The sequence below is a fragment of the Phoenix dactylifera genome, chromosome 11 (genome assembly GCF_009389715.1).
Source record: "Phoenix dactylifera cultivar Barhee BC4 chromosome 11, palm_55x_up_171113_PBpolish2nd_filt_p, whole genome shotgun sequence".
NCBI lineage: Eukaryota > Viridiplantae > Streptophyta > Magnoliopsida > Arecales > Arecaceae > Phoenix > Phoenix dactylifera.
Genome location: NC_052402.1, coordinates 8298908 through 8310653, shown reverse-complemented (window position 1 = coordinate 8310653; position 11746 = coordinate 8298908). Strand labels below are relative to the sequence as shown.

The window sequence follows — 11746 nt, the reverse complement described above, 5'->3', positions numbered from 1 at the left end:
CTCCAGCTAGGTGTAGAAGGCCTCGGAGCTTAATAGCAAACAAGCCATGGTGCTGTCACTGGTGCAACGACGGCCAACTGATTTCACCCCTTTCATCAGCCCAGTATTTGCTTCAAGATATATCCAAGACCCACTTCCAAGGTTTAACATTTCCTGCCATGCCTAGTTTTGCTATCTTATTATTTTTCAGATTTGCATTAAACATAATGATGTTTGCTTGTCATGACTACAATCTAAGCCCATACATAACCCATAATTAACCAATTAATCTCTATGATCTAAAAGGTTGCTGGCATCAAAGTGGACTACTCTTATCAATTCATGTTATTGTCTCAGGTTAACATTTAAAAAATAATTTTTTGCATGTATATCCTTCTAAATATATGAAATTGCATAAATACTCTAATAAATTACTATTTGTATGTATATCCTTTTTTTTTCTTTTTCGCCTATGTACCTGTATCATTTAACGTCGTTAAAAAATAAACGACTTAAAATTAAAATGACTAAAATACCCGCATGGGTAGATATGCAAAAAAAGTTATAAAGGTATATACGCAAATAGCAATTTTACGAGAGCATTCATGCAATTTTTCATATTTAGAAGGAATATATTTAAAAAATTTATTAAAAAAATTAAAACTCCGTTGAAATTTGCCAAGTCTTTTATGATTCAATTAGATTAACAAGTCAAAAAAATATCGAGTCACATTATTATTATTATTATTTTTTTAAGATCTTGATTTAGTCAAGTTGAAATATTAGGTGTTTATTTTGTTAATGCTATTATTCATTTGATTTTGATATAATTATCATTATTGAATCTATAACATCTATATATTCGTCATTATTTTAAAAAGATCAAAGCATATCGTATTTAAATTAATTATAGATGCTTAGATTAGTAAAATATTTTTTAGTGATTTGTAAATGTTAAGTTGTTGTTTGTTTTTTAGGCGAGAATTTTATAAAAGCAATATGATTTATTTTATAAGAGTTAATATTAACATGATTTAATCTTTTTTGTTATCTTTTTTATTAGTGATTATCTTTGCTGGATTTTGATCATTGTTTATTATATTTTTTTAAAGTGTATATCTTCCTAAATATGCGTAATTGTATGAATACCCTCACAAAGCTGCTATTTGCATGTCTATCCATATTAAGTTTTTTTTAAGCATATATACCCACAAGGGAATTTCAGTCATTTTAATTTTTAATCATTTATTTTTAAACAATGTTAGATGGTATGGATACATATATATAGAAAAGAAAGTAAAAGAAGGTATACATGCAAAATAAGTATTTTATGAGGGCATACATGTAAATAGTAATTTTATGAGGGTATTCATATAATTTTATATATTTTGGAGGGTATATATGCAAAAAAAACCTTATTAAAAACTATTTGGTTGATTGGTTAAATGTATCATTGCAAACATGAACCGGGTCACATAGTTTAGCACAGATTACTGCTTAATAATCATGCCAATTTTAAGTTTCAATTTTTGACCATTTAATAAATAGATCAAGTTCAAATTGGTGGTTTTATTATTTATATTTCCAAATTACAATGATATTAATACAATGTGGAAATGGTTCACAGGTATGTGCTGCCGGCAAAATCAGCTTCTAAGGAAGCTGCATACCAGATAATTCATGATGAATTGCTGTTAGATAGTAGCCCGAGGCTTAATTTAGCTTCATTTGTTACCACTTGGATGGAGCCAGAGTGTGATAAGCTGATGATTGAAGCGATCAACAAAAATTATGCTGACATGGATGAGTATCCAGTCACCACAGAGCTTCAAGTAAGTATCTCTTGTAAGCACATTTCATACTTCAGACTTGCTTGAATGTTCCTAAGCTAGATTGAAGCATAACCAGAAAATCATTAACTGGGAAAAGAAATATAAATTTAATTCGATATCAATGGGTTGTATGAAATAGTGCTAAGCAGGTGCAATGAATGAGAGAGGAATCATGAATTGGTAGAGTCTTATGACTATTGATAACTTCTTTTATTAGTTATGCAAATTGATGTGTATTCTTTATTCCTTGACTTCCAACACTTACTTTTAATCCTGTCCTAAACCAACCCGAACGATAGGATTTGCTTCTATCTATTCCAGATAACATCCTGTGCAAGGTGGCTAATGCAAGGATGCCGCGAAGTAATCGGATCGACGAGGCTGATTAACTCACAAGACACAACCCTGAGAACCTGGGGATATGGAATCCATTTAGAAAGATGATCTTTGGTATATATGTTGAAAATCTTTCGTTTATAGGAATCATCAATCTCCAATTCATTAACTTCTTTATATTTATTAGCATAATTTTAGGAATCACGTAACAACTTGCATTACTCATAATATTTTTCTTTAGTAGCGTGATCATATATTAACCTATATTATTTTTCTTTGTTAGCATGATTTTGTTATAGTAATTTTAGAAACCACATGACAATCTGTATCACCTATAATATTTTTCTTCATTAGCATCATCATATATCAACCTATATTATTTTTCTATATATAACTCCTAAGGTGCACTGAATGTGATTGAACAGAGAAATAACTCAGTTTTCTCTTTCTGTTTTTCTCTTCTTCTACAAATATTTTAACAGTATTGCCTCTTCTTCCAAGCCAATTCCGCCTCATGGTAGATTGAATTAACATGATAGGTTGGCAACCAAATAACTAAAGTCCTAGTCTGAACTCTGGATAAGCAATTATGTGATAACCTTTTGTTATCCTTGATGGTTACAAAGGGTACTGGGATAGAATGGGGTCAGTCAGAATAAAAGCCTAGTTTGTGTTTGGATAGTGTGTTTCCTTTTCTATTTAGTCACTATATAATACCATAACATAGCTGACACATGCTGGTTATATTTTATCAGGAAAAAAAAAGAAGTATTCTCCTAGCTAATCAAATTTTTTTTTTTTTTGTCATTTTATAATCAAAGTCTGGTTAAAAAAAGGTCCAAGGGATTATTCCACCCTTGACTCATTTACTTATTAAATCTGAGTGCCAAATGTGAGATATGGCATATCATGGATCCATAAAGTCTAATGGTTCTCATATTATTCAAGGTTTAATAGTGTTTCTTTTGAGTAATTATTTTTCTCACTTTTTTTCTTTTTGTTTTTGATTGTCCCTCAGAACCGCTGTGTAAATATCATAGCACACCTATTCAATGCTCCAGTGAATGAGAAAGAAGCAGCTGTTGGAGTTGGAACGGTGGGGTCTTCTGAAGCAATAATGTTAGCTGGGTTGGCATTCAAGAAGAAATGGCAGAATAGGAGAAAGGCTGAGGGGAAGCCTTATGACAAGCCAAACATTGTTACAGGAGCCAATGTTCAGGTGAAATATTTATGACATTCCTTGATCATGAAACCTGTTTCTAATCTTGTACAGAAAAAGAAAAACTTATTTGTATTCATTTCTCTCTTTATTACATCCCCAACAAAGGTTTGTTGGGAGAAATTTGCTAGATACTTTGAGGTGGAACTCAAGGAAGTGAAGCTAAGGGAGGGATATTATGTGATGGACCCTGAAAAAGCTGTGGAAATGGTGGATGAGAACACCATTTGCGTTGCAGCAATCTTAGGTTCAACATTAACTGGAGAGTTTGAAGATGTTAAACTTCTTAATGATCTCCTCACTAAGAAGAATATGATAACCGGGTATGTTTCAATGTAACAATGGATCAGTTGTCACTTGCATAAAGTAACTTCCACCACCTCTTTCAAAATTATTATTATTCATTTCCTGACTTAATTCAGTCACTGTTTGGTGTCATTAACCATATCAATTTGCTTTTATAATAGACTGCTGATATTTCCCTTAGCGTTTTTGTTGTTTGGCTAACAATAATGAATCCCAAAGAGTTAGATGAGGCAAAGGACCTGCATGGGGCTCAGGAAATATCCTTTTATTCAAAAAATAGAGCTCTTATGACTATATTTATAGCAGTCATTTGACGAACCAAATTGTGGTATCAGCAAAATCGAAAAAGTACACTTTCTAAAGATTAATATCATTGTATCCTAAATAGTACAAAAATGACTCCAATATCATTATCATATATTATGTTGCAATGCAAAATTTTTAGACTATTGTGACCTAGTTGTAACCCTAAATTATTAATGAACATGAATATTTTAATTATAAGATTTAGTTTATTTGTGCTTTTAACAAAGTTTCATATGCCAACATTATTCCTTTCTTCAAAAAAGTAGTGATAATAATAAAAAAAAACTAGAATCCCACATGATGCACTGATTTGAGGTCACAATTTCTTCACCCTACTGCATGTCTTGGTTTGTTGAATCTGTGATAGGTGGGATACTCCAATCCATGTAGATGCTGCAAGTGGAGGATTCATTGCACCATTCTTGTATCCTAAGCTAGAATGGGATTTTCGGCTACCATTAGTGAAGAGCATTAATGTTAGTGGGCACAAATATGGCCTTGTGTATGCTGGTATTGGTTGGGTCATATGGAGGAATAAAGAAGATTTGCCTGAAGAACTCATCTTTCATATCAACTATCTTGGAGCTGATCAACCCACATTCACCCTTAACTTTTCCAAAGGTATGCTATCCTAACAAGCACATCAAAAAAGGGCAATCTTAAACTCTCCACTTGTTCCAATTTCAACATGATATTCAAAAGCAAGTACTTAACATCTTGTTTTGCAACTATCGACAAACAGATGCAGATGAAATTTTTTTATCTTGTCCACATTGCTTATCATATACTTATTATTAAAAATTATGAATTTATTAAAAGTTTTGGCCTCTACATGGAAAATGACTCAAAATTGGCCATAATAAATATTATGTGTAACAACCTAGAATCTCGCCCAAATAGCTAGTCAGAAGGTATTATTTTGGTTCCTTAATCCTATATAAGTACCCAAAATCTATCCAATGAATAACTAATGTGGGATTAAACACACGTCTACGTAGGTTCTCATATTATGAAGAAGACTTAAAAGAGTTTGAAAGAGTGTACAATGACCATTACAATTATTATTGGCGACTCAAATTTTGATGATCAGACTCACAGAGACAATCTTGACTCCCAACGAGCTTATGGGGATCTTATGCCTATTGTTTGCATAGCATTTACTTTTCTTGGCAGTGACTCATTAAAGTTCTAAAATACAGCTATTCATCTTTTTATGCAGGATCCAGTCAAATCATTGCACAATATTATCAATTCTTAAGATTAGGTTTTGAGGTAAGGTGTATTTCTAAAATTTTCTCTATATAGTTGAAGGCCAAAATTTTCTAAAATTTTATATTAAAAGCGGTGTTTTATTTCGTTCATATTTATTAACATGATAAGATTGCATTGGATTTCTTTGATGTTTTGGGAATGGAAGCAACTACATCTATATTTCAACATCCATCTACATCTTAAACAATTTGTTGTTTAATACTAACCTTGGGTCATCAGATAGACCTATATCACCATCCATTCATTTATACCAATTGGGTACAAAGTGAAGTATAGCTATATATAGCGATTTTCTTTGGCATTGCTTGTGGACTCCATAATCTTGACTTGATAATGAAAGTTGTTTGAGACAAAATAAGAAACATCAACAACAAGCTGAACAACAAAACTTAATAATGATAATAATCATAATAATATTATTATAATTATTCATATAACAAGCTGAATATTCCTATAATAATAGTAACAACAAATGTTAACACAACAACAACAAACAACTACTACTACAACAACTACAATATTCTCTTTTAAACCAAAGTTAATGCATGAACTTTGTGCAGGGTTATAGAAAAGTCATGAAGAACTGCATGGAGAGTGCCAGGATCCTAAATAAAGGGCTGGAGGACACTGGGCGTTTTGATATCATCTCCAAAGAACAAGGGGTGCCACTGGTGGCCTTCTCCTTCAAAGACAAAAACAAGACACTGGCCTTCAAGCTATCAAAAAATTTGCGCCGGTTTGGTTGGATTGTGCCGGCCTACACTTTGCCGGCCGATGCGGAGCACATGACGGTTCTTCGTGTTGTAGTTCGAGAGGATTTTGGGCGGCCATTGGTTGAAAGGTTTCTCTCACACTTGAGAATTGCACTGAGTGAGCTAGACTCGGTGATCGAAGTACCGATTCCTACAATTAGATACACCATCGAGTTGAGGCCTGGAGATCATTTGGAAGATGATGGTGCACTTCCTCTTCCAAACGTTGCAGTTTTAAAACAAGAAGTAGAGCCAACGGATAAGAGCATACCATTAACTGGTGGGAAGACTAAGGGAGTTTGTTAAATGGATTTGCAAAAGATTATGAACCAATCTTGATTTGCTGTTAGTGTAGCATCTTTTAACCTTCAGAAAATTTGTTTGCTTAAATGCTACCTGCTCTTCCAAAATACAATTAATTCATAAAACTATATTATCTGCAACCATATTCCTTTCAAGCATACCATGTTGCACCACCAATGCACTAGATAGGAACCAATGAGAGTGAAAAAGGTCAAGCCAAGTTAAGACTGTACATAGGGAGTGATTGAAGAGATTAAAAATTCCATAACTTTTTCCTTGAGAAGAATTTTCAGAATAGTGTAAATCTCTATATAACCTCTAAAATAGGACAGCTGAGAGCCATAAGCCGTTCCTACATGCCTCTGAGTTCCCCTAAAATATGCATTAATTTTAATAAGAGCTCATTACTTTGCTGATGATGAAGGATGAGGTTGCTACCTTGCATGTTTGATGAATTACAAACCTGGCAAGTATCCTATCAACTACCTTAGTTTCTCTTTTTCACTGTGAAAGCTTTAGGAAATTAGACTGATGGGAGTTGCAGGTCTGTCTCAATTGGTGGGCAGCTAGAGCTCCACAACCTTGTGTGTTGATGAAATAGTTTGGCAAGTTTTCTTTCAATTACCTATGTGTCTCTTTTCCTATATCTCTTGGGAAGTTATATTAAATATCCTTATGTTGGAAACTACTCCTAGATATTGCTAATATTTGCTATTACTACTTAATATTTGCTTTTTTCCCCTCAAAAAAGACATTGATAAAATTTACATAAAACAAATTTATAAATAATTGCAAAATTAAATAATAAAAGAAATCTATAAGGAGTGCCTGGGATGAGGCGTGTGAAGATACTAGCCTAAGAATGAATTGGGCAGTTACTAGGAAGGAAGAAAAGAAAGCAAGGGAAAAGAAAAAAAATTAGAAGAAAGGGGCTCAAAGCTCACTAATTCACACAAGGCTTAATTCTGCCTTGTGTTCAAGATTCTAAAGTTCTATATAGGCTCATATGCACATTCTCAAAAAGGCCCATAAAATTTTAACAATTATCTCAATATGCACATGCATGGTATGGCTGGCTAAGAACTCTTGAAATTGCCCATGAAATTTGAAAAGATGTAAAAGATCACTTTTCTCAAGTTAATGCACATCGAATTTAACAAAGCCAACAAGTTATCACATCTCTCTCACAAGATCAGGACTCTATTTCTATTTATGTCACACAACTGAATACTCAGAATCATACTTTGAAAATATAACCGTAAATTTGATCATCATAGTAATCATGCCATAATGGATTAACCCTCAGTCCTGAAGGTTTAATTATCGATTTATTGGTCCTAATTTGTAGATTACAAATTGTGAGAAGAAATCGACGGTTGGTGCACACTTAAATCAAAATGGACTCAACAACATTTTCCTTTGCAGCAAGCAATCATCAACTACCTCAACGCAACAAATAGGCAAGCTATTTTCAATCATCTTTGCCACGAACAATTGGTCATACCAAGATATGATAAATTTGTTCATATGGATGGTCACATTGAATTATGTTTATGTAGCACCACATGCACCATACTTGGAGTATATTAAGCATGTTTGCACTTTTTTATTCAAGCACCTACTAGGTTTTTATCAGTCTCCTTAACCCCACCATCTTTTGAAAAATTTGACTTGATGCTTATCTTCCAATGTTCTTAAAACTTATTCACCGATGGATTTTTGATATATACAAAGAAGTATGATCCGTTCGACAAATTTCGATCTCTATATCTATTTAACGCAGCTAGATTCGTATATCTAAATTAATCATTGAAGTAGGTGTACGTTAGGGAGGGTGGCCAAAACGGTTCCAACGCGTTACTTAAAGCCATGTTCTTAACCAAGATTTAAGCGAAGCCTCTTCATGAACCCTACACCATTCAGATGCTCGTATCCTTCCCATCCAAAACCCTCGGCCTTAAAATCACCGCGCGGTTATCCTTAAACTTCCCCCTCTCTCGCCTCTCCGCCGCTCCCCACCCCTCGCCATGGCTCCCGGCTCTCCGCCACGCTATCCTCGCCGGCGACCTCCGCCTCGGCCGCTGCGTCCACGCCCTCATCGTCACCTCCGGCGCCGCCCCGGACCGCTTCCTCGCCAACAACCTCATCACCATGTACTCGAAGTGTGGCTCCCTCCCCTGCGCCCGCCGCCTGTTCGACCAGACGCCCCGCCGCGACTCCGTCACCTGGAACTCTCTCCTCTCCGCCTACGCCTTCCACGGCCAAGCCGCCGACGCCCTCCTCCTCTTCCGCCTCATGCTCCACTCCGCCATGCCCCCGAGCCACCTCACCTTTCCGCCCATCCTTAAGCTCTGCTCCAGCTCCCCCGACCTCCTTTCTACTTCCCAGGCCGTCCACTGCTGCTCCGTTAAGATTGGCCTGGACTCGAATGCGATGGTTTCCAGTTCTCTGGTCAATGTGTACTCGAAGTTTGGACTTTTGCACGACGCTCAGTATCTGTTTGATGGAATGTCTGAGAGAGACGTTGTGCTGTGGAATATAATGATTAAGGGGTATGCACAGATGGGTTTGGTCAAAGATGCGTTATTTATGTTCTCGGAGTTGCACCGGAGTGAAATCCTCTGTCCCGATGAGGCCAGTGTCTTCTGCATTGTAATGGGTAAAGAAATGGATAGGAATGTGGAGCAGGTTCGGGCTTTTGGGATCAAATCATGCCTTTTTGATGATAGTTCTGACGTGATAAGTTGGAACAAAACTATGTCTGAACACGTCAAGGCTGGTGAGAATGATTCTGTTTTGGCTTGCTTTGTGGAGATGAAGAGGTTGGATGTGGGCCAAGATAATGTGACATTTGTAATCGTACTTAGTGCTGCCACAGTTGTAGAGTGCTTGGAAATTGGGAAACAGATCCATGGAATGGCTGTAAAGACGGGATTTTGTTCAGAAGTTTCTGTCTCGAATAATCTTATAAAAATGTATGCAAAGATGAATAACATGAATTCTGCAAGGCAAGTGTTTGATGAGATGGAAGAATTGGATTTGGTTTCATGGAATTCGATGATATCCAGCAGTACACAAAATGGTTTGGAGGAAGAATCAATTGGTTTTTTCATTGACATGTTAAAGCATGGGATAGTTCCTGACGAATTCACATTGGCAAGCATTCTTCGAGCATGCTCAGGGATCACCAGAGGCTCTTCCTTCCATGAACAAGTTCACAGTTTTGCTATAAAATTGGGTCTATTTATGGATAACTTTGTATTAACTGCACTGATTGATGTCTATGCAAAGAAGGGAAGTTTGGAGGAAGCAGAGATTCTTTTTGGCGGCATGGATTGGTTTGATCTGGCTTCTTGTAATGCATTAATTGCTGGATATGTAACAAACCATGACAATTATAAGGCATTAGATCTATTTATGTCAATGATAAGAAATGGTGAGAGATCTAACCATTTTACATTAGCGACTGTTCTTAAAGCTTGCAGTGGCTTAGTTGCATTTGAACAAGGGAAACAAATCCATGCTCATGCAATAAAACTTGGTTTGGATTCAGATTTGTGTGTTAGTAGTGGGATATTAGACATGTACATCAAATGTGGTGATTTCAGGCATGCAACTGCCATCTTCAATGATATCAGTGAACCTGATGATGTTGCTTGGACAGCCATGATCTCAGGATGTGTAGAGAATGGAGATGAAGAATATGCCCTCACTCTATACCATCATATGAGGCAGTCGGGGTCTTTGCCTGATGAATTTACTTTAGCTTCCCTCATTAAAGCTTGTTCTTGTTTGGCTGCATCAGAGCAAGGAAAGCAAATTCATGCAAATGCCATTAAGTTGGAGTGTGCTTCAGATGCTTTTGTGGGGACTTCAATTATGGATATGTATGCAAGATGTGGAAGTGTAGAAGATTCATACAATTTATTCAAGAGGATGGATGTGAAAAGTATAGCTTCTTGGAATGCCATGGTGCTTGGTTTTGCCCAGCATGGAAATGGCAGAAAAGCTCTAGACCTTTTCAAGAGTATGAGATCAGAGGGCATACAACCTGATAAGATCACCTTCATTGGTGTTCTCTCAGCTTGTAGCCATTCAGGATTAGTTTCTGAAGCTTATGGCTATTTTGACTCTATGCGTGCAGATTATGGCATGGAGCCTGACATAGAGCACTATTCCTGCCTGGTTGATGTTCTTGGCCGTGCAGGGCTTCTTGCGGAGGCAGAAAGGGTCATTGACACGATGCCTTTTAATCCTTCAGCATCCATGTGTAGGGCATTGCTTGGTGCATGCAGAATTCAGGGAAAGATAGAGATTGGACAACGGATGGCAACCAGGCTTTTGGATTTGGAGCCACTTGACTCTTCAGCATATGTTCTACTCTCTAATATGTACGCGGCTGCCAACCGATGGGATGACGTAGCTAATGCTAGGAAAAGTATGAAGAGCAGGAATGTGAAAAAGGATCCTGGTTATAGTTGGATTGAGGTGCAGAACAAGGTGCACTTGTTTGTTGTCGATGATAAGTCTCACCCTGAAAATGATGCTATTTATGATGAACTGGAGGATTTAATAAGAAGGATTAAAGGTGAGGGATATGTCCCAGATACAGATTATGTGCTTTTAGATGTTGAAGAAGAGGAAAAAGAGCGTTCACTTTACTATCACAGTGAGAAGTTGGCTATTGCTTATGGCCTTATAAGTACCGCACCACCAGCTAGAATTCGAGTTATTAAAAACCTGCGAGTATGTGGAGACTGCCATAATGCAATCAAATACATATCCAAGGTTGTCGGACGCGAGATTTTGTTAAGAGATGCAAGTCGCTTCCACTGCTTTAAAGACGGAGCATGCACCTGTGGGGATTATTGGTGATTAGCTATTCTTTCTTGTTCAATTATTCTTCCGACCTTGTACCATTAGTGCCAAGGTAGATCATTCAATGATAAATTATACTGTGTATAATATATACTTGCAATGCTTTGACACCTAACTGAAAATGTCTTGTTATTCTCTCTCATGGCCATCCTAATCTGTATAAACAGCAAATTCATTTGATAGGTCGGCTACTTGTTTCAGGACAAAAATGTGATTTCAGTCTAAAATGTGGCTTCATCTGCCTTTGTTGTATAATTATATATTTTTAAGGTGCATTCTCTCAATTTTGTCAGTAGCATTTTCTTTTTACTTCTGATCGACCGTAATAGTTCCTGTCATTTTCATTGCAATTTGTAACTTCTTCTCAGGGGTGTGATTGTATTTCTTTCCTCATATGCTGTGGGTTTCGATTATAAACTTTGATCTGTCATGGCAGAGATGGAGGAATGGTTGTTGGACATAAGGTTAGCAACTGCATATAGGGAGGAAACGACCAATAGATGATCTTTTCTCTTCCTCTAGAACCAGGCAACTAGACCAAGGATTCGGTCGAACGTCCATTC

General features: G+C 36.4%; 2 protein-coding genes across 2 annotated transcripts; both read left to right on the top strand.

Moving 5' to 3' along the window:
• On the top strand, positions 1 to 6433 carry LOC103706772 (glutamate decarboxylase 4-like). Its single transcript, XM_008790989.4, has 7 exons — positions 1 to 141; positions 1607 to 1811; positions 3166 to 3366; positions 3475 to 3689; positions 4346 to 4599; positions 5198 to 5250; positions 5811 to 6433. The coding sequence occupies exons 1-7, from the start codon at positions 47 to 49 to the stop codon at positions 6306 to 6308; spliced, it is 1521 nt and encodes a 506-aa protein (XP_008789211.2). The 5' UTR covers positions 1 to 46; the 3' UTR covers positions 6309 to 6433.
• A 1653-nt stretch (positions 6434 to 8086) lies between these two features.
• On the top strand, positions 8087 to 11365 carry LOC103706827 (pentatricopeptide repeat-containing protein At4g33170). The gene has a single exon (XM_008791073.4). The coding sequence runs from the start codon at positions 8229 to 8231 to the stop codon at positions 11178 to 11180; it is 2952 nt and encodes a 983-aa protein (XP_008789295.2). The 5' UTR covers positions 8087 to 8228; the 3' UTR covers positions 11181 to 11365.
• Positions 11366 to 11746: the final 381 nt, after the last annotated feature.

Excerpts from the sequence above, each read along its gene's own strand:
- LOC103706772 (XM_008790989.4), top strand. The coding sequence starts at position 47 with ATGGTGCTGTCACTGGTGCAACGACGGCCAACTGATTTCACCCCTTTC. Across the intron at positions 4,600-5,197 it reads CACCCTTAACTTTTCCAAAG|GATCCAGTCAAATCATTGCA; the intron begins GTATGCTATCCT and ends CTTTTTATGCAG. Across the intron at positions 5,251-5,810 it reads TCTTAAGATTAGGTTTTGAG|GGTTATAGAAAAGTCATGAA; the intron begins GTAAGGTGTATT and ends AACTTTGTGCAG.
- LOC103706827 (XM_008791073.4), top strand. The coding sequence starts at position 8,229 with ATGCTCGTATCCTTCCCATCCAAAACCCTCGGCCTTAAAATCACCGCG.